Source organism: Mus musculus (genome assembly GCF_000001635.26).
Source record: "Mus musculus strain C57BL/6J chromosome 1 unlocalized genomic contig, GRCm38.p6 C57BL/6J MMCHR1_RANDOM_CTG2".
Lineage (NCBI taxonomy): Eukaryota > Metazoa > Chordata > Mammalia > Rodentia > Muridae > Mus > Mus musculus.
The window spans coordinates 99,712-123,478 of NT_166281.1; the positions used below are offsets into that span (position 1 = coordinate 99,712).

The window sequence follows — 23,767 nt, forward strand, 5'->3', positions numbered from 1 at the left end:
TATTTGGGGTGTGAATGAATGCATTAATGAATGAATTAAAAAAAGAGTACATTTCTTCTACTCATCTACATGTGACCAACTGACTCCATCTCCTCCCACATGGCTCTGTAAAAGTTTCTTGCTTCTCTCCAGCTCCCAACAAGAAAATGCAGAGGACTGGATTCTTGGATGGACTGGACTAGGCCGGACTAGAAGCTATGGGTTCTCACTGAGCCATCCCTAACCCAGGACCGCTGGGCAGACTTATCTACTCCTTACCTCCTTGGCTGCTTCCCATCCTTGCTTCCAGGTCTTCTGGCACATATGTTGGGGAACACATGACACAGGAACACTTCTTTTCACGTGTGGGTTGCTGTGCTCCTGGGCCAAAATTGTGGGTGTACATAGGTTTGTTATCTAATTTTGTAATACTGGGGACCAAGCTCAGGATCTCATTTGTGCAAGGCAAGCAGTCTACCAGTGAGCTACACCCTCAATTTTGTTTTGTTTAATGTTTCAGTTTTAGACAGGGTGTCACCTAATTTTCCAGGTTGACATTGAATTTACTCAAGCCCAAGGTAGCCTTGAACATTGATCTTCTACTGCCCCTCCCCCCAGGGGTGACACATGACCTTCCTGTAAATGTATAGATACCACCCCTTCTCTTGTTCCTCCAAAATATTTTTACATTTCCCTTCTTTCAGTTCCTGTTTTCAATTTTTCCTCTCCTGTCTTGCCCCCTTTGTCAGAACTATATCTGTTCGATTATTTTAGGGCACAAGTCACCTTGTCTCTCATAGAACAGCAGGTCAGAAGCAAGCCTTTCCAACCCCTTTCTTGGTACCATCGTAATCTAGCACCCTGTATACTTGTCCTAACTAAGAAAATGGCTGTGCATGGATCCTGAGACAGAGACAGAGGAAAGCCCCCACTGCTGACTGCACAGATAGTCTGAACTAAAGAGGAGCTGCTTTTTGGAAAAATAAAAACAACAATAAAGATTAAGAAGTGAACAGAAGGCCGGGCATGGTGGCACACGCCTTTAATCCCAGCACTCGGGAGGCAGAGGCAGGCAGATTTCTGAGTTTGAGGCCAGCCTGGTCTACAAAGTGAGTTTCAGGATAGCCAGGGCTACACAGAGAAACCCTGTCTCGGAAAAACAAAAACAACAACAAAAAAAAGATGTGAACAGAATGCCTGCTCCAGCAATCACACCCCAGATCAAATGGAGCCATTCTCTTTCCACATCTACATTACTTCTCATTTCCCACATTTAATTTACTACAGGTAGTCATAAAGAAAGATTTAACGTTCTTATCTTCCACGAGGAAGAATAAAACTGTGCTTTGAAAACAGTCAAAGGTAACCTTTGCTGATGTTACCAATTCCCAACCCTTCCCATTTAGCCATCGACTACCTGCTTGCTAACCATGCATCTGAAATCTACCCAATCAGAAGCGGTGGTACAAATTTCAAATCCAGCCAATCAGCAGTAGTCACCTTCCAACTGCTTGGATGATTGGTTCAGGGTAGCCTGTGCATAACCACTTCTGCTTTGCAAAGTCTACAGACCCTGAACTACCTGCTTCTCAAAGTTCTAGGCACAACCAACTGTGGCCTTTTCTGTAGAAGTCATATGCTTTGAGTGCAGTGTCTCCTCCCACCCCTACCAGGGCCTTCACTCAACAAGCTTTCAGATTCAGGTATGGGAGTGATAGTCTCCAGCTTCCATATATGCTGTTATCCATAAGATCATCTGAAGGCTTGCTGGGAGTGTCCTACAGATGCAAATTCCAGACTGCTTGTGCACAATTCAGATAGTGTTCCTGAACCACCACACCAAGTGACTCCGTCTCAACTGGAACTTGTTTCATTGTGCTTTTATTTCTGAGTCAGGTTAGTTATAGATGCGTGTAGAAATCAACATAGAGAAATTTCTATCTTAATTTGTAGGTACTGTTCACAGTGAGAACCACACATCCTTCTTCCATTCATCATGGGGTTGCTGTCTCAAAGCCAGTCTCCCACGGCAGAACCCAGGCTCCTCCTTGTGTTCTCACAACCAGTCTGAGTTTTGTACTTAATAATCAGCAGGACTCAACTAATGTTTCCACTTCACAATGGAATGCCGGGGGGGGGGGGGGCGCAGGACGGGGGCTTTACATGTTTGTCAAGTAGCTCTATATAACAAGGGAGGAGGTTCTCTAGTGGCTCCACGTCCCTACCAGTACTTGTCATTCTAGACTATTCTCTGGGGAATGTTGCTTTCTTTGACAAAGCCCCTCAACTGTGAAGTACAGATCTTTTTGAAAATGGAACTTCCAGATTATGTGGTCACAGATGTATTTCAGTGGTCCTGAAAGATTCATCTGTGCTTGTCTCTATAATCAATCGTTCTAAGCCACCAGGCCCTGACTAGATGTGATAAAAGCCCTTGTCCCTTCCCTGGAATGCCTCGCCTAATCACAGTAGCTTCTGCCATTTCTCCTAAGCTCATTATCTTAGTACTTTCATGTTCTACTTTTGCTTGATGAGCAATGTAATGTTATATGCTTGAGAAGATCAGTGCCTCATCTAGACGTTTATTTTCTATGGGGTGTCGAGCTCTAGAGCACCACTGGGTATGTCAACACCATCCAGGGTGGGCTCCACACTCAGGAGTAGTTGATCACACAAACTTTGTGGTTTTGGGGGGTGGAGGCTTCTCTTGTTTGAGTATTTTTTTTGTTCTTTCGGTTTGTTTTTATTTTTTAAGAGAGAGCAAGAGACACACAAATACAGGCAAGAGACAGAATTTGGAGAGGATCTGGGATGAGTTGGTGATGGGAAAAGAATACTATCAAAACCCATTGTATAGCATTATATTACACCAGTAATTTATTAAAATACTATAACTTCCCTTTTCTCTCCCTATCCATAGACACAATTCTCTCAAACCATTGATCTATAACCCTTACTTAGTGAAGTAGGATTAGGAGTTTAGATTCAGTGTCCTCTAACAGAAAAGACATTTTCAATACAGACACTACTTAATTGTCTCTCTTGTAAGCTTCAAAAGATGGACTTCCCAAAAGAGAAACCAAAAATGGAAAGTTCCTGTACTGGATCTGGGGAGATGGCTTAGTGTAGAGCTTCCATTGATCTTCCAGAGGACCTTAGTTTGGTTCCCAGCACCAGTATCAGATGGATCACAACCACCTGCAACTCTACTCTGGTTACAACATCCTCTCCTGGCCTCTAGGATTTCCTCATATGCACATGCACAAACCACACTTAGACACACATACATACACAGAATTAAAAACAAATCTTTAAAAGTTCCTATACTCCTAAGGAAATACATTATTCTATGATTCTATAAAGAAGCAGCAACCAGAATAATCCTAATTAATCATTAAGTTTAATGATTAATCATCCAGCAATGAACTTCTACAAGCCAACTGATGATTTGTATAGTCATACTTCTGGACAGCCACCAATCAGGAACAGCCACATTCTACTTGCCTACTAGAAATCAACCAGCAGCCCCCCCCCCACACACACACAAACATAGCCACATATGAAGATCCACCAATTGGCTCAGTTCAATTCTTGCACATATCCTCTACAATTCTGAGAGAATTGGACTCGCAAGCATAGTTCTTCATCAGTTTAAAATAACTTGGTTACTACCAGTTAAAAATGGTAATTGGGAAGGTCTTTGCACCTCTCGCTAGCATTTGATTTTCTCTCCCTGGAATCTGCTGTCTTCTTCATCATCCACCTTTGCCTCTGTAGTACGTACTACATTTTACATGGCCTCTGTGTTAATATTTCCTAGCTCTATTCTTCTGGGGCTCCCTACTCTTATGTAATACTACATTCTACATTCACATGCTTTCTAATTCTCTGAGATATTTTTTTCTTCTTCTTCTTCTCTTCCTAAGCATTCCTATTTGGTAAGTAAAACCTCTTTACACTGGGCCCTTACAGGCTCCCTTACGTGTCAGAAGACCCTTGAATGTCCATGTTGGGTTCAGACCACAAGAACCTAACCATCTGTCTCAGAGAACGTGGAGCCCATATTGAATCATCTGGAAACTTGATCTCTGATCTCCTTGTCCTTTTCAAGTTCTGAAACATGCCAGCATCTTATTCACGTCTATGTACCTAGAGCCTTAAATTTGTAACAATTTCCCCTGACTAAGTCTTAAGAGCTTTAGGAATGAAGGGATGACATATGTATCAAAGAATGCATAGAAAGTATATGGTCCAGATAACATGAAGTATATTGGTCAAATAGTTTTGGGTTTTATTGAATTGTATCAGACAAATGATACAATAGTTCCCTTTAAGAATTTTGACAGGTTCTTGGAAAACAGATAAGGAAAAAATATGATTAATCAACGTTACTTGGTTTCCATGGAGATCAAGAAATTAGAACACGAAATGGTCCTATAGTTTCAATATATACGACCTTAGTGACTGTGAAAAGACAAAAGCAACGAGTGTTCTCCTACCAAGCAGATTCCTAAAAAAGTGACCTGTGAGCACCTAATAAATTATATTCTTTCATGATGTTCTCAAGACTTTTTACCACCCTGAAATTACCCAGAATACCATAGGCAAAAAAAAAGAACAGCCAGTGCATGACCCTCTCTTCATGGTGATGTGCATACAGAGCAAACACAGCAGGAAACCCCAGCTCAAAATTCAGCCTCCACAACCCTGCAGACCACACCGTGCTCCCCTCGCTCACCTGCTTCTTGTCTCAGGGATGAGGGCAGGTCATCCTGGGGCTCTTGTTCATCACAGGTTTGTTCACAAGAACTACTTCCCTCTGTAGGAAACAATTACTCAGTTGACTCAGAATGGCCAAGGAAAATGGCCGCAGGAGAGTGGCCTCTGACAAACAGAAAGTTATAAGGGGGCTTAGTGTCTCCTGCATTGAATGGCCATGTTTTGAGACTCTGAAGAGGAGCCTGATAAGGCTTCTTCTCTGTCACCAAAGGATTGACCACCCATCTGTTCCTTCATTACACATCTCATTCCCCATTATTTTGATCCTTGGTTCTGCCTCTATGACTTCACCTGAGTATGTAAAGAACAGGGTCAGATGGGAAAAGGGGTGGGGTCTTTCTCTCTAGCAGACTCACAAATGAAGACTCACCTCCTCCATTGCATTGTGGGAGGCTAAGCATCTCCTCTTGTTCATCATTAGTTTTGGATGCTGAAGAGAAACAAGAAGTCAATCAACCATGCAGAGGTACCAGATAATACCTCAGTGTGCTCCAGTGGAACCAGGAAGTTCAGGGAATATAAGAAAATCAGGGGGCTGGAGAGATGACTCAGAGGTTAAGAGCACTGACTGCTCTCACATAGGTCCTGAGTTCAATTCCCAGCAACCACATGGTGGATCACAACCATCGGTAATGGGATCTGATGCACACTCTACTGGTGTGTGTCTGAAGACAGCTACAATGTACTCATATAAAGAAAATCAGGAGTACAAGGAATCCAAATGACAACATTGACTGTGTATCACAAATAGTCAGAAGACCAACACACAGTACTTCTTTAGTAACCAATACTTTGACATGAATAAAGGACCCACATATTCTACCCATAAGCATTAGGTTGTTCGAAGCAACAATCACAAGCATTTCTCCCTATTTCCCACAACAGGCAATAGATCAAAGAAGAACCAAGAAACCAAAATAACTAAGAAAGTTTCATACACTGTTCTCTAGGACAAGAGAGGCAGACAGGAAGTTGCAGTATTCAGGGAGGAAAGGAGCCAATGCTGCTGACACCAGGAAGTTGCTGAAGTCATGGAGAGAGGAAACTTTGCCAACTGCATTTCCCTGAGTGTCTGGTTGAGTTCTAGAGAGTACGTTTGATGGGGAAAGATGAAATGAGAAAAGGCATTTGAGATCAAGGGCTGTTTGTTTAGTCTTAAGATGAAATAAGAGATCTGATTTGTGGGACTGAAAAGATGGCTCCACAGTTAAGAGCACTTTTTGCTCTTCCAGGGGATCCAGAGTCAATTCCCAGCACTACGTGGCAGTTCACAATGCTCTGCAGTTTGGGTTGCCAAAACTGTGACACCTTATTGGGACTTCTTTGGATGCCAGGCAAGCATGTGGTGTATATATTTATACTTGCAAGCAAAATGGTCATATATATAAAATAAAATAAATTGGAATTAGGGAGATCTGATTTGCCTTTTCTGTTGGAAAAAAAAAATGGACAGATGTAGTAAGTAGGAGATGGTTTTACATTAGGGAGGAGCAGTCAGTATCAACCCTGCTTCAGAATGGAGAAATAGTGTCCCGGGCTAAAACAGAGACAGCAGAGGAGGCAGGTCCTCTGTCAACTCAGATATAATGTGGAATTGTGCCAGTGCCTCATAATGAAGTTTTTGAAGAATTCAGATAGAGAAGTCTGTGGAGGTGAAGGAAGATAGCCAGGCCTGCAGATGAGGAAGCTGACAGGTGTGAAGTTCATGTTTGGGGATCATTAACTTACAGATGGGAACAGATAAGAATGACTGGGAGAGACCGATTGTCACTGCATGTTTTCCAATGCCACTTTGAGAGTTGGGGGCACCACAGTCTGAAAACCCACAGCTGATGTAATCGCCTTGGGCCAGAAGTTGCTTTCAGCTCCTAGCTCCTTCCCTCCAAAGTCTCAAACTGTTTCCTCCCTTCCCAGAAGATAAGATTTGCTCTCAACTTATTGTTATTTTTACTGTTGTTGCTGCTGCTGCTTGTTGATATATTCATTTTGGGGTGGGAGAGTTTCTCACATACCATGACACACATGTAGAGGTCAGAAGAAAACTTACAGGAATCAGTCCTCTCCTGTATAAATGTGAGTCCCAGGGAGCAGACTCAGGCCAACAGGCTTGGCAGCAAGTGTCATTTAACTGGCTTCCTACTGGTTTTTAATTCCCTCTTCTTCACTTTTTTTCTCTGTGTGTAGGGCTCATGAGAGCTTTACACTGTCTATTAGCATCTCTGTTTTATATAATCTTCTCCACATATTCTACTCTGCACCTTGTGGTGTAAGTGAGCCTAGCCCTTTCCCCCATAGCACTCATTTCCCCAGCTCAGTCCGGTCTCTTTGGTAAGCTTGCTGTTCCTGGTTTTCCCAGGAAGTTGAATCTAAATGTCTCCTCTTCTCCCTTTCTGTGTGTTCTGCTCATCATCCTTTCCTATCATAGATGTCTCTGTTCACTGTGGTAAAGAGGACATCCCCTTCCCAGGTTCTCCTCAGAAGTCTTTCCCAGGCTCAGCTTCCATTTTATTCATCATGTCCACACTCCTGTCCCAACCATGGAAAAGTGGCTGAAGGGGACCAGTGCTCTTTGGTTCTCGAGCGCGCCCCCAACTCGCCAGCAAGAACGATGCTGCTACAGGATCCTTCTGCACACGTTTATTCAGTCCTGTTTCTTCTTTCTCTATATCTCCCCTGTTTATATCTCTCCCTTGTTTATATCTCCCAATAATAACAATCCTCTCTCGAATAATAATCCTCCCTCTAACCCGGGCCTCTCACTCTTATATACTCTCAGTTCCCATCCACGCACAGCAGGCCACGCCACCTCACCAGGTACGCAGCTTCAGCCAATCAGGGCAGCAGGGGCATATCTCCATCAAAATGGATTCACCTGTCTCCTGGTACACCTGCGCAGCACTCAAGATGTTTGTGTCTTATATGAGGAAGTCAGGTGCAAGTCATATGACTTAGCTGCAGTCCCTCGTGCCTTTGGGACTGCCGCCACACCCGCTCCCCACAATTCCCCCTTTTTTCTTTTTTGGCAGAGAGAATGTCTGTAGATAGCCCCCCGCAGCCATGCCCCTTACCCGTCCTTGGGAGACAAACAGCATTGGTTTGATCCCTGTCTTAGGTTGGTGACATGCCCAGGGAGTCTTATCACTGACTACCTCTCTATTATGCCAAGCCACTCCTGGGGAGATTGTGTTTTGCTTGCGGCAGGTGCATCAAAAGGCCAGGATGTTAATTAACCTATGGCCAGATCTTAATTGCTGCAAGCAAGCCTCATGGGTGAAGGTAGAGGTCTGATCCCCAGTGTGCAAGCATAGGGGCCCTACACAAAACCATCCCTTAGGCTCATCACCCAGAGAGGTCTTGGCCAGCTCCCGTGTCGTTTTTCCTGGGGGAAGGGAACTAGGACACTGAACCTTCATGCAATCAGACATGCCTTCCACAGGATGCCAACAGCAGCTATCCTCTGTGCAGTGCTTAGCCTCGCACCCCACGGCATAACGCAGCATAATTTCTTTTAGAGCGGCAAACCGAATCTGAGGAGATTGTCCCGCTTCCACTGCAGCAAAAGCCTACGCTACCATGGCAAAAGTGCGGGCCGCACACTCTGCACCTAACACATGTGCCAAACACAAAACACACACACACTATAACAAGCATACATCCCAGGGCTCTCATCCCCGCTCATCTTCCCTGAAGCAAGGGATAGATGGCCAGAGAGGCTATCTCTTTAAGGGGAATTCAGGGATCAAAAAGCGTGGAAAAATTTGAATGTCATGTTGAGCTGGTATCGGCTTCTGGAATACCGAAAGGATCTCTCATCTCGGCTCCATCCTTTGTGCTTGTGGGATCATCCACCACATCCACAGGGGCAAATGGATCAGGATCCTCATTCTTGCAGCGTCTCACCAATCTCTCCGGCACCCAAAGAGGTTCCGTCTGGTCCTGTGGAAACACACAAACAGACCCTCTCGCCCACGTCAACACCAGATCTGGTCGATCCTCTCCAAATCTCCGGACAGAAGGTCCACCTACAGGTGGCTGCTGAGGAGGCATAGGGAGGAGGCGCAGAAGCTAATTCGCCTTCCTCCTCCGCCTCGGCTTTTTGTTTCGTCCTTTCTGTTCACCTGATTTTACTGTGTCTTCTTTCTTTTTCCTTTTTCTTTTTAAGCCCTTCTCCTTTTCCGACATACTTTCTTGTTGCTCTGTAAGGATTTTCTGACCTGTCTTGACTGCCTCTACACACAGTTTCAAACAGTAACAGAGTCCATATATCAGAACAAACAAGACCAAAACTATCAGACCTACCCACAAAGGGTCAATGGGAGAAAAAAGCATATCTACACAGCGAGGATCTATTGATCACTACACTGAGGTTATCATAGTTCCTTAATTTATCCCAAAACCGTGAACCTTAACTTGTCCCAAAGCCGGGAACCTTAACTTGTCCCAAAGCCTGCTTCCTGGCAACTTTATATTCGCCTCTATTTTATCCGAGGTCCTTCCCAAACTCCTGGGTTACGTTGTGCCTACTTCCTGGCAACTTTATGCTCACCTCTATTTTATCCGAGGTCCTTTCCAAATTCCAGGGGTCGCAAGTTTCACTCACCGTGACCTTACCCTGCTGGCAACCACTGACTGCTGAAAGTTCTGAACTCGGTGGGGGAGTCAGTTCCCCGTACGGGCCACCAATTGTCACGCCCGCTCTCGACCAGCAAGAACGACACGACCACCAGTCCTTCTAACAGCAGTTTATTCAGTCTTCATCTTTCTTCTTTCTCTTCATCAATACCGTTCCCCAGCTGAAGAGTTCTGAATCCACGCCGGATCCTTCTCAACAGTCTGTTTTACGGGAACTTTTATTAACCACTCCTTCCCCGAGATGCAGTTCTGAATCCTCCCTGTAGCAGGGGGTCTTCACTCGTGCCTGAAGATGTTTCTTGTCCCGGGTTTCGGCACCAACTCTCGAGCGCGCCCCCAACTCGCCAGCAAGAACGACGCTGCTACAGGATCCTTCTGCACACGTTTATTCAGTCCTGTTTCTTCTTTCTCTATATCTCCCCTGTTTATATCTCTCCCTTGTTTATATCTCCCAATAATAACAATCCTCTCTCGAATAATAATCCTCCCTCTAACCCGGGCCTCTCACTCTTATATACTCTCAGTTCCCATCCACGCACAGCAGGCCACGCCACCTCACCAGGTACGCAGCTTCAGCTAATCAGGGCAGCAGGGGCATATCTCCATCAAAATGGATTCACCTGTATCCTGGTACACCTGCGCAGCACTCAAGATGTTTGTGTCTTATATGAGGAAGTCAGGTGCAAGTCATATGACTTAGCTGCAGTCCCTGGTGCCTTTGGGACTGCCGCCACACCCGCTCCCCACATTTGGTAGTACCCCAAATGCTGACATTAGGACTCCATGTCTAGTTAGGTGAAACACTGTCACTCATAACTCAATATCCTTGGCTGCATCTAGAGTTCTCAGCTTCCTTCTCTTGGTGTATGGTCTACACTCAAGACAGATCTCAAACACCCTGACATGAAGCTTCTATACTGCTTGTGTCTCCTGAGAAAATTCAAATATTGAACATCATCTATCCATCTATGGGGAGGATCAGGAGGAGTGAAGTGAATGGGTGGTTAGATTGATGGATAGTTGGGTGAATGCATGGATCGATGATAGATTAGATAGATAGATAGATAGATAGATAGATAGATAGATAGATACATAGATAGATAGATACATAGATAGATAGATAGATAGATAGATAGATAGATAGATAGATAGATAGATACATAGATAGATAGATACATAGATAGATACATAGATAGACACATAGATAGACACATAGATAGATACATAGATAGATACATAGATAAATGAATAGCATAGACTGGCAGGTATATGGATAGCTAGATGTTTGTATTGGTATGTGGGTGAGTAAGTGGATGGGTATATATAGTTGGATAGATTGGTACATATATGAATAGCTATATACTTTCGCGTGCACGCGCGTGTGTGTATGTATGTGTGTGTGTGTGTGTGTGTGTGTGTGTGTGTGTGTGTGTGTGTGTGTATGTGTTAAAAATGGTCATTAGAGAAGGATTAAGGCAGGAAAATAGTATCAGTGAGTTATTTTGTGCTCCAAAAACATAATCACCTTCCCTAACAACTGATGGCAGTCTGGGCCTCAACATTTCTTCCATTTATCCTCTGATAAGTCCTGTGACTGTCAAAAACTGAGGAGAGGCAAGACAATGACCAAATCAGACAGTTATGAAGCAGAGACTTCCAAGCACTCTCTCTGGGTTCTAGCACCCAGCACATAGGTGAGTTACTTCACCTCATCTGAGATGCTCGCCCCCACTCACCCAGAGCCTTACTCTGTCTCTTTCTGCTCACCCTTATTACTTTCTTCTCATCTTTGGTCCCCAGTGCTCTTCCTCTACGGCATAAAGAAAGGAGTTGTCTTATTCAGGGTTTCTATTCCTACACAAACATCATGACCAAGAAGCAAGTTGGGGAGGAAAGGGTTTATTCGGCTTACAATTCCATGCTGCTGTTCATCACCAAAAGAAGTCAGGACTGGAACTCAAACAGGTCAGGGAGCAGGAGCTGATGCAGAGGCCATGGAGGGATGTTCTTTACTGGCTTGCCTCTCCTGGCTTGCTCAGCCTGCTCTCTTATAGAACCCAAGACTACCAGCCCAGAGATGGTCCCACCCACAAGGGGCCTTTCCCCCTTGATCACTAATTGAGAAAATGCCTTAGAGTTGGATCTCATGGAGGCATTTCCTCAACTGAAGCTCCTTTCTCTGTGATAACTCCAGCTGTGTCAATTTGACACAAAACTAGACAGTACAATTGAGCCCTTATCAACTTGACACACAAACACATCACTAGTAAGCCTCAACCCTTACATTCTTATTCATCCCCAAGATCTAAATAAATTTAAAAGTCCCACAGTCTTTACATATTCTTAAAATTTCAATCTCTTTAAAATATCCATCTCTTTTAAAATCCAAAGTCTTTTTACAATTAAAAGTCTCTTAACTGTGGGCTCCACTAAAACAGTTTCTTCCTTCAAGAGGGAAAATATCAGGGCACAGCCACAATCAAAAGCAAAAGTCAATCTCCAACCGTCCAATGTCTGGGATCCAACTTACGATCTTCTGGGCTGCTCCAAGGGCTTGGGTCACTTCTCCAGCCATGCCCTTTGTAGCACACGCGTCATCCTCTAGGCTCCAGATGCCTGTATTCCACTGCTGTTGCTGCTGCTCTTGGTGGTCATCTCATGGTACTGGCATCTCCAAAACACTGCATGACCCCTTCAGTCCTGGGCCATCAATTGCAACTGAGGCTGGACTTTCACCAATGGCCTTCCTTGGCCTCTCACAGTGCCAAGCCTCAGCTGCTCTGCTCAACTCCTTCATGCCTTCAAAACCAGTACCACCTGGGTGACCCTTACACATTACCAAGTCCAGCCACAGCACAAGGTACAACTTTGGCTATATCTGGAACACAGCCACTGTGCTCTCAGAAAACACTTCCCAGAAAATGTCACCTCAATGATGCTGGTCTCTTCTTAATCACTGCTAATTTCTTAGCTCCAGCTAACCAGCATCAATAGTCCCAGTAATGCAAGTTTTTGCTTTAGTAGTTCTAGTATCTTGTTAATCACAGCTGATTCTTCAGCCCCAGCTAACCAGAACTACAGAATCTTCACAATCAAAACAGCAATGGCCCTGAAAAGAGTCTTTAATTTTCCCTCTGAAATTTCACAAGCCAGGCCTCCATTTTCTGCACTGTTCTCAACATTATCTTCCAAGCTCCCACACAACATTCACCAGAGCTCTTAACAACGAATGGATCTTCAGGACCAAAGTTTCAAAGTCCTTCCACAGACCTCCCCAAAACATGGTCAGGTTGTCACAGGAATACCCCACTCTGCTGGTACCAATTTGTCTTAGTCAGGGTTTCTATTCCTGCACAAACATCATGACCAAGAAGCAAGTTGGGGAGGAAAGGGTTTATTTGGCTTACAGTTCCATGCTGCTGTTCATCACCAAAGGAAGTCAGGACTGGAACTCAAACATGTCAGGGAGCAGGAGCTGATGCAGAGGCCATGGAGGGATGTTCTTTACTGGCTTGCCTCTCCTGGCTTGCTCAGCCTGCTCTCTTATAGAACCCAAGACTACCAGCCCAGAGATGGTCCCACCCACAAGGGGCCTTTCCCCCTTGATCACTAATTGAGAAAATGCCTTACAGTTGGATCTCATGGAGACATTTCCTAAACTGAAGCTCCTTTCTCTGTGATAACCCCAGCTGTGTCAAGTTGACACAAAACTAGCCAGTACAGGAGTGTACAGTTACTGGGCTTGGAGTCTTGGAACACACTTGACTAGAGCCCTGATCATGACTGACTGCTTGGCTCACAGGGAATGGAGCAGGTGTGTGCCCATCATGGGATACCCCAGGCAGGGAAGAGAGGTCTGCTGAGTAGGGATGGAGGAAATTTGGGGGACTGTCTGGGATTCTAGGTAAAATGAAGGGTGGCAAGTAGGATCAAATACAGAGAATGGGGTATCCCAAGCTATGGTGAGCTCCGGTGCGTGTGCCGTGCTGGGATCAAACCTAGGACTTTGTATGTGCTAGGTGAGCACTCTGTTAACCGAGGTCCACCTGCAGCCCCAGGCCTCTATCTCACAGGTTTCACCATCTCCCAGTAGGGCGATCCTGGGGATTAAGCTGAGAGCACATGGACCTCTGAAGGACTCTCAAGCCTGTAGCGTTCCTAAGCCTCGTTTTCTCATCTGGAAAAGATGCATAGTAAAACCACATTATGAGACATGAAACACCTACCAGGGAACTGAGAGAAATACTATGAGGATAGTTTGCTTCCTAGAAATTACCCAGGAAGTTTCACCTGTTACTGCAGTCCACCACAGTTAGCCTCCTCATGTCTTAGGGACCTACAGATGAGTGATGGCCCTGGCCTAATAAGTTGCTTACCTTCCCCAGCCCTGACCTTAACTGCTACCTCGGAACTTTGTATGTCCTATCTTAACACATGCCTAACACAGAGTCATTTGACTATGTTCCTGATGGAAAAGGACACACGGCCATTAGCTCTCTGTGTTAGATCTTGGCCCAAACTTGAGCCATTTGATTGCTCAGGCTGATACATCTTCCAGCCTTCCTTTTTGTGACTTACCTAGATGCACCCTCCCTAATTAAAGGAAGACCTGCATGATGCTATGTAAAGTCATCATCCCTTGCAGAACAATGTCTAGTCCTTGCACCTGAACACAGATCAGAGCCAGAAGGCGCACAAGGAGCTTCAGGCAGAGTCACCCATTTTGGTCTTTTTCTCTTTCAGGAGCCAAGCCAGCCCTGAAGACCATGAACTCATCTTCTGAGCATTGCAACATATCTGACTGGCTGAGACTAGAGGCAACCGTGAAGGCCTCTGTGTACGTGGTGGCTTTCTCAATCACCACATCTCTCACCTTTGTCATTATCGCAATAGTGTCACAGAGTCTGCAGCTGAGGAAAGAGGTGCGGCTGGTCCTCCTCTGCCATCACCTGCTTTGTATCTCCTCCTACTGTGGCCTGGGGGTCATCTTCCAAGGAATGCGGGCCTTACTGGCCAACAGCCCCCTCCTGCTGTGTTGGCTGGTATTTGGGGCGCAGCTAAGTGTGGGAGAAGGGATCCTCCTTACTCTGACCTTGATGGCTCTCAATACTTACCTCGCTATTTGTTATCCATTGAACTCTCCATCCTTTGTGGATTCTGCTAAGTACAGGATTCTAGCTGGGACTTGGACCACGGTTATACTCAAGAATGTTGGCTTATTCCTCATAGAGGGTACTAGCCCTACTCCGGCCTCTGTTTTCCAGTCTGCCCCGCTCTGTCCTGTGATTTTGAATGGTATGCCTGCCAGAGTCATTGGCATGTTTTCCCTTGCCTTTCTTTTATCCGTCATTCTTGTGAGTTACTGTCTGATATACCGAGAAGGGAAGCAGGCTGGCCATTTTAACAAGTCAAACATCAAGGCCCGGAGAACTGTCCTTGTTCATCTACTGCAGATATGCTTACATGTGATACCTACCCTGATAATCATAGGTTTGGGAAAGCAGTGTGGGGTGTTTTTCTTTGCTCTAAATCTGGCCCTTTTTGGTATCTTTGCTTTTGCACAGTGTTTCAACCCTTTGGTCTATGGGCTCCACAACAGAGATCTGCAGAGCAAACTGTACCCTTGGCTGTGCTGTAGGAAGAAGCTGCTGCCTTAAAAAAGAAGGGGCTGGCTTAAACAAAAATTCAGCTCTTTGGAATAACTCCAGACTTAATGGGTGTGCTAGCTAGGGCTGGGGACTTGATCTGTGTAAACTGTTGCCTTGATTTGGTTTTGAAAGCACTGCAGACTTCTCTGCTGTACCTCACTAAGACGAGCTAGTACTTTTAACTCTATACCCAGATGAGCATTTCTGATGGCCTGATCTACTGTAGCCATAGCACAAAGAACAGGAATCACGTGGTTATGAAGTCACTGGAAAGGCTAGAGGAAACAGAAGTCAGGGACCCCATTGATTGGTGTGAAAGACAGACCCAGCAACCATGGACTGTGGAGGTTGCGTGGGCTGAGTAGCTATAGGCATTGGACACTCACATCTTGACAACTTTTTTTGTTAGGAGAAACAGCAACACCATGTCTTCTGCCTCCTTCCATCTTCTTTGTGTCATAAAGAAGCCTGTAATTGGTGGAACCTAACTGTCCAATGAGACCCTAAAAGCAAAGGCATATGGGAAATGTAGTTCTTAGTGTTACTTATTTGGCAGTGTGGGAAGTTACCTCACACATGGGTTGGAAGGAGCCAACCCATGGGCCACTCTTACTACACATAGTTTTATTTACTATATAATAATGATTCAGCGAGGATATATGATTAATATAATGATATCAGCAATGGCAGGCATTACATTCCCCACACTATGCAAGCCATTTACACTACATCATATCCTCACAACAATTTTGTAATTGTTCTTGATTTACAAATGAGAAAAACTGGGGTTGAGAGAAGACTTACAGGAGCCTGGGAGGCTTTAAATCTTGCAATTCTTATAACTTTTTTTTGCATATTTTTTTAGCACAGAGTAATCACTTATCTTAAAAAATTAAAAAGAATTTATAGTTTTAGATTTTTCAAATCTTACTTTTAATATGGGTTCTTAAATGCTTTAACCTTCCTTCTGAAGAATAAAAATTTTTACTGAACTCTTCTTCACCCCAGAACCCGACCCCTCCCATCTAGAGATTGTTCCCGGAACACTCCTGAACTCTTCACCCCAAAATGCATTCCTGAACTCCTCACCCTAGAGTTCGAACCCTCCCAACTAAAAACTGTTCCAAGAACATTTTTGAGATAAGGGCCTCCTGGAACAACCTCAAAATGAACCAGGTACATTGCCAAATGATAGGACATGACCCCTTAGTTACGTAGATTCCCTTGGCAGAACCCCTTGTCCCTTGGCAGAACCCCCTAGTGATGTAAACTTGTACTTTCCCTGCCCAGCTCTCCCCCCTTGAGTTTTACTATATAAGCCTGTAAAAAAATTGGCTGGTCGTCGATTCTCCTCTACACCACTAGGTGCATGAGTTTCGACCCCAGAGCTCTGGTCTATGTTCCATGTGCTTTCTTACTGTTGTTCTATTAAATCTTACCTTCTACATTTTATGTATGGTCTCAGTGTCTTCTTGGGTCCGCGGCTGTCCCGGGGCTTGAGTGAGGGTCTCCCTTCGGGGGTATTTCACTTCTATCCCACCACCCACCAGAGGTAAAAGAAAAGAAGTAGTTAGGATATGGGGGCAGTGGACCTGTTTAGAAACTGTTCTTTGGAGCAAATCCCATTTGTTTTATCAGGAGAGCAGCAGTTCATTTACAGGAATCATCAGTTGCAGCTTGATCCATTTGCAAACACTTCACAAACTATCAATCGGTAGTGTTGGGATAGCAAACATGAATCAGCAGTGGAATGACCTAGCAGAGACATCCAGGTCTTAGATGAATCAGCATGAATCAACAGGAGGAACCAGGACTACCAGGGACATCAGGAGAAGTTCTTTGCCTTGCCTCTCTCAAAGAAACAATGATCACTGAAGACTGGCGACCAAGAAGCCTTCTTTGCAGAGCTAGCTATGCAAGCACGCCCACCTCACAGTCTGTTGAGTCCTATTTATACTCCCTCCAAACATCACGTGTCCTCCATGGGTCTTACCTCACCACGTGTCTTGCCTCAGCACGTGCGTCTGTATCAACTGCCATCATTCTGCCAATTGGCTCGAGTCTGCAGAAGTGGCAAAAAGCATCAGGCACACCACCTTTGATGTGTCTATCTCTATGGAGTCTCTACAAACAATGACCAATAAACAATGGTAAGGCGTACCAATACCAACCAGCATCATCTATTGTCTGTTGGGTCCTTCTTAACATCATTCATCCTGCATCCTTTCACATGCTTGCTTTAGCAAAACATCCTTCCACCTGTGTCCACTTCAAGAAAATGCTCGTTCATGTGTGTGCCCCAGCAAAACACCATCTGACACAACTGACTTTCCAAAGAAACCAGAAGTTTCCACGTCAAGAATTATTTGTGGGCTCAGTGGCTAAGAGCACAGACTGCTCTTCCAAAGGTCCTGAGTTCAAATCCCAGCAACCACATCATGCCTCACAACCATCTGTAATGGGGTCTGATGCCCTCTTCTAGTGTGTCTGAAGATAGCTACAGTGTACTCTGTGATCAAGTAAGATTTAAGAAGTTTAGCCAGGCATGGTGGTGCACGCCTTTAATCCCAGCACTCGGGAGGCAGAGGCAGGCAGATTTCTGAGTTCGAGGCCAGCCAGGGCTATAAAGAGAAAAACAAAACCCCAAAAACCCCAAAACACAAAACCAAAACCAAACCAAACCAAACCAAAAAAGAAAATTATTTGTGTGTGTGTGTGTAGACCAGAGGACAACTTTTAGGACTTGGTTCTGTCTTCCTTTTATGTAGCTTTCTTTACGTGGTCATCAGGCTTTTAAGGCAAATTCTATACCTGCCGAGCTATCTTGCCAGCTCAACTTTTTCATTTTTAAGAGCCAAACCAATTACTTGAGAAAGCCAGATCTTGACTCTCCACTTTGCTTTGAGTCTGGACACTGGGATATGGAGGAGATCCTCTTTCTTGTCCATCACTCTGACCATATTCTACGGTCCTTGGACCATCCTTCCTATCAGATGCTAGAGTGTCTGTGTCCTGCCTACACTCTTCAATGGTTCCAAGTTCCCCTCCTTCCTCCTCCATCTTCTCTCAGATTGAGAGATAGAGCACTTGTACATGCTAAGCAGGTATTCTGAACTACAGCCCCAGTCCTCAGTTGCTTGTCTCTTCTCTAGGTATTTACACTAAGTTTGCCTCTTCCTGCAACCCCAATCCTAAGAAACAAAGCTTCATCATGTCTTTAAGGGCAGGCTCTAGGTCTTATTTCCTTTGCCTAAGGCAGCAGTGCTTAGTAGCACTTAGCAGTGCTTAGCAGTACTCAGCAATGCTTAGCAGTACTCAGCAGTGCTTAGCAGTACTGAGCAGTGCTTAGCAGTACTCAGCAGTATTTAACTCAGAGTCCCGTAGACTTTAGAGAACCACAGACGGGAAAGAGGCGTCTTTCTGCAAACTCTTGAACCACAAAGCCAGGCTCTTTGCATTGATATAGTAAACACCTAGAGAACAAAGAATCATTCAGGGCTGGAGAAATGGCTCAGCAGTTTAAGAGTACATACAAATCACTCTTGCAGAGGAACCAAGAGTTCAACTCACAACATTCACATTAGGCAGCTCTAGAGGACCCAATGCCATCCCCTGGACACCATACACTCACAGGTGCACATATCCATTTACACACACTTATAATTATTTTAAACATAATTAAAAATTGTTTATGGATTTTCTTTGCAACCATCAACTCCCAAATAATGACATGGAGACTTATATTTATTATGAATGCCTAGGATTTATAGCTAGGCTTGTTCCCAGGTGGCTCATAACTTATTTATTCTATTCTAAGTTCTGCCACATAGTTTGTTAGTTACCCCTCTTTCTTAGTCTCAGCCTGCTTCTTCTTGTGTCTCCCTAGTGAATCCACCCTGATTCTCTCCCAGAGTTCTATTTTTTTTGTGGTCATTTTTTTTTAATTAGGTATTTTCCTCGTTTACATTTTCAATGCTATCCCAAAGGTCCCCCATACCCACCCCCACAATCCCCTACCCACCCACTCCCCCTTTTTGGCCCTGGTGTTCCCCTGTACTGGGGCATATAAAGTTTGCAAGTCCAATGGGCCTCTCTTTGCAGTGATGGCCAACTAGGCCATCTTTTGATACATATGCAGCTAAAGACAAGAGCTCCCGGGTACTGGTTAGTTCATATTGTTGTTCCACCTATAGGGTTGCAGTTCCCTTTAGCTCCTTGGGTAATTTCTCTAGCTCCTCCATTGGGGGCCGTGTGACCCATCCAATAGCTGACTGTGATCATCCACTTCTGTGTTTGCTAGGCCCCGGCATAGTCTCACAAGAGAGAGCTATATCTGCGTCCTTTCAGCAAAATCTTGCTAGTGTATGCAATGGTGTCAGCATTTGGAAGCTGATTATGGGATGGATCCCTGCATATGGCAATCACTAGATGGTCCATCCTTTCATCACAGCTCCAAATTTTGTCTCTGTAACTCGTTCCATAGGTGTTTTGTTCCCATTTCTAAGAAAGGGTAAAGTGTCCACACTTTGGTCTTCGTTCTTCTTGAATTTCATGCATTTGGCAAGTTGTATCTTATATCTTCCGTATCCTAAGTTTCTGGGCTAATATCCACTTATCAGTGAGTACATATTGTGCGAGTTCCTTTGTGATTGGGTTACTTCACTCAGGATGATACCCTCCAGGTCCATCCATTTGCCTAGGAATTTCATAAATTCATTTTTTTAATAGCTGAGTAGTATTCCATTGTGTAAATGTACCACATTTTCTGTATCCATTCCTCTGTTGAGGAGCATCTGTGTTCTTTCCAGCTTCTGGCTATTATAAACAAGGCTGCTATGAACATAGTGGAGCATGTGTTCTTCTTACCGGTTGGGACATCTTCTGGATATATGCCTAGGAGAGGTATTACGGGATCCTCCGGTAGTACTATGTCCAATTTTCTGAGGAACTGCCAGACTGATTTCCAGAGTGGTTGTACAAGCTTGAAATCCCACCAACAATGGAGGAGTGTTCCCCTTTCTCCACATCCTCGCCAGCATCTGCTGTCACCTGAGTTTTTGATCTTAGCCATTCTGACTGGAGTGAAGTGGAATCTCAGTGTTGTTTTGATTTGCATTTCCCTGATGATTAAGGATGTTGAACATTTTTTCAGGTGCTTCTCTGCCATTCGGTATTCCTCAGGTGAGAATTCTTTGTTCAGCTCTGAGCCCCATTTTTTTTTTTTGTTTTCATTTTCATTTATTCTGTGCAGTTTAAAGAGGCAGTTAAAACATACAAACCATGGAAGCTTTAGATATATAAGACAGGAACACCATTCATTTGCATCTCTCTCATTTGTATTTTACATCTTGTCATACACAGGTGCTATTAACACACACAGTTCCAATTCCTCACAAAGGACCTGTCAAGCAGCAAGATGATCATGCATCGTGGCACAGGGCAGAAAGGCTCCTGTAAGAAACCACAGCAGCAGTATCTGGCGAATGGTTATGCATAGAACTGGTGTGGAGCTTAATGGTAGGAATTCCTCAAAAGGTAGCATGTGTGCTAACAAATGGAGATGCAGCTTCTACTGATACAGGATAAAATGGAACTTGTTAGAAGTTTCAAACTCTGGGACACTTTAACAGAAGACAATACAAGGTTCCTTAATTCTATATTCTATAACCCAGTGCCATTCTGCAGTCACCTGAGCATATCTCCATGCTCTGAGGACTGCTTATTGGCTTTATGAAGTCAACTTCAAATATAAAAGCACTTAGTTTACCAGCTGAGATCTGCAGTTATACTGGCTACCAGTCACAGTTAGACACCTTCTGAGAAAAACTGATGGTAAAAAAAGATTGCACTGTGGACTCTGAGCCCCATTTTTTAATGGGGTTACTTGATTTTCTGGAGTCCACCTTCTTGAGTTCTTTATATATATTGGATATTAGTCCCCTATCCGATTTGGGATAGGTAAAGATCTTTCCCAATCTGTTGGTGGCCTTTTTGTCTTATTAACGGTGTCTTTTGCTTTGCAGAAGCTTTGCAATTTTATGAGGTCCCATTTATCGATTCTTGATCTAACAGCAGAAGCCATTGCTGTTCTATTCAGGAATTTTTCCCCTGTACCCATATCTTCGAGGCTTTTCCCTACTTTCTCCTCTATAAGTTTCAGTGTCTCTGGTTTTATGTGGAGTTCCTGAATCCACTTAGATTTGACCTTAGTACAAGGAGATAGAAATGGATCAGTTCGCATTCTTCTACATGATAACCGCCAGTTGTGCCAGCACCATTTGTTGAAAATGCTGTCTTTTTTCCACTGGATGGTTTTAGCTCCTTTGTCAAAGATCAAGTGACCATAGGTGTGTGGATTCATCTCTGGGTCTTCAATTCTGTTCCATTGGTCTACTTGTCTGTCACTATACCAGTACCATGCAGTTTTGATCACAATTGCTCTGTAGTACAGTTTTAGGTCCAGCATGGTGATTCCACCACAGGTTCTTTTATCCTTGAGAAGAGTTTTTGCTATCCTCGGTTTTTTGTTATTCCAGATGAATCTGCCGATTGCCTTTTCTAATTCGTTGAAGAATTGAGTTGGAATTTTGATGGGGATTGCATTGAATCTGTAGATTGCTTTTGGCAAGATGGCCATTTTTACAATGTTGATACTGCCAATCCATGAGCATGGGAGATCTTTCCATCTTCTGAGATCCTCTTTAATTTCTTTCTTTAGAGACTTGAAGTTCTTATCATACAGATCTTTCACTTCCTTAGTTAGAGTCACGCCAAGGTATTTTATATTATTTGTGACTATTGAGAAGGGTATTGTTTCCCTAATTTCTTTCTCAGCCTGTTTATCCTTTGTGTACAGAAAGGCCATTGACTTCTTTGAGTTAATTTTATATCCAGCTACTTTATTGAAGCTGTTTATCAGGCTTAGGAGTTCTCTGGTGGAATTTTTAAGGTCACTTATATATACTATCATATCATCTGCAAAAAGTGAAATTTGACCTCTTCCTTTCCAATTTGTATCCCCTTGATCTCCGTTTGTTGTCTAATTGCTCTGGCTAGGACTTCAAGTACAATGTTGAATAGGTAGGGCGAGAGTGGACAGCCTTGTCTAGTCCCTGATTTTAGTGGGATTGCTTCCAGCTTCTCACCATTTACTTTGATGTTGGCTATTGGTTTGCTGTAGATTGCTTTTATCATGTTTAGGTATGGGCCTTGAATTCCTGATCTTTCCAAGACTTTTATCATGAATGGATGTTGGATTTTGTCAAATGCTTTCTCAGCATCTAACGAGACGATCATGTGGTTTTTGTCTTTGAGTTTGTTTATATACTGGATTACATTGATGGATTTCCGTATATTGAACCATCCCTGCATCCCTGGGATGAAACCTACTTGGTCAGGATGGATGATTGTTTTGATGTGTTCTTGGATTCGGTTAGCAAGAACTTTATTGAGGATTTTTGCATCGATATTCATAAGGGAAATTGGTCTGAAGTTCTCTATCTTTGTTGGGTCTTTTTGTGGTTTAGGTATCAGAGTAATTGTGGCTTCATAGAATGAGTTGGGTAGAGTACCTTCCGTTTCTATTTTGTGGAATAGTTTGTGAAGAACTGGAATTAGGTCTTCTGTGAAGGTCTGATAGAACTCTGCACTAAACCTGTCTGGTCCTGGGCTTTTATTGGCTGGGAGACTATTAATGACTGCTTCTATTTCTTTAGGGGTTATAGGACTGTTGAGATCATTAACCTGATCTTGATTTAGCTTTGTTACACGGTATCTGTCTAGAAACTTGTCCATTTCATCCAGGTTTTCCAGTTTTGTTGAGTATAGCCTTTTGTAGAAGGATCTGGTGGTGTTTTGGATTTCTTCAGGATCTGTTATTATGTCTCCCTTTTCATTTCTGATTTTGTTAATTAGGATGCTTTCCCTGTGCCCTCTCGTGAGACTGGCTAAGGGTTTATCTATCTTGTTGATTTTCTCAAAGAACCAGCTCCTTGATTGGTTGATTCTTTGAATAGTTCTTCTTGTTTCCACTTGGTTGATTTCACCCCTGAGTTTGATTATTTCCTGCCTTCTACTCCTCTTGGGTGAATTTGCTTCCTTTTCTTCTAGACCTTTTAAGTGTGCTGTCAAGCTGCTAATGTATGCTCTCTCTAGTTTCTTTTTGGAGGCACTCAGAGCTATGAGTTTTCCTCTTAGGAATGCTTTCATTGTGTCCCATAGGTTTGGGAATGTTGTGGCTTCATTTTCATTAAACTCCAAAAAGTCCTTAATTTCTTTCTTTATTCCTTCCTTGACCAAGGTATCATTGAGAAGAGTGTTGTTCAGTTTCCATGTGAATGTTGGCTTTCTATTATTTATTTTGTTATTGAAGATCAGCCTTAGTCCATGGTGATCTGATAGGATGCATGGGACAATTTCAATATTTTTGTGTATGTTGAGGCTTGTTTTGTGACCAATTATGTGGTCAATTTTAGAGAAGGTACCATGAGGTGCTGAGAAGAAGGTATATCCTTTTGTTTTAGGATAAAATGTTCTGTAGATTTCTGTTAAGTCCATTTGTTTCATCACTTCTGTTAGTTTCACTGTGTCCCTGTTTAGTTTCTGTTTCCATGATCTGTCCATTGGTGAAAGTGGTGTGTTGAAGTCTCTCACTATTATTGTGTGAGGTGCAATGTGTGCTTTGAGCTTTACTAAAGTTTCTTTAATAAATGTGGCTGCCCTTGTATTTG

The 23,767-nt window shown here is 43.7% G+C and overlaps 1 protein-coding gene across 1 annotated transcript; it reads left to right on the forward strand.

The window, feature by feature from the left end:
* Positions 1 to 14,137: 14,137 nt before the first annotated feature.
* Positions 14,138 to 15,203, forward strand: LOC100503923 (proteinase-activated receptor 1-like). Its single transcript, XM_017318889.2, has one exon. It carries the CDS (start codon positions 14,157 to 14,159, stop codon positions 15,045 to 15,047), a length of 891 nt encoding a protein of 296 aa, XP_017174378.1. The 5' UTR covers positions 14,138 to 14,156; the 3' UTR covers positions 15,048 to 15,203.
* Positions 15,204 to 23,767: the final 8,564 nt, after the last annotated feature.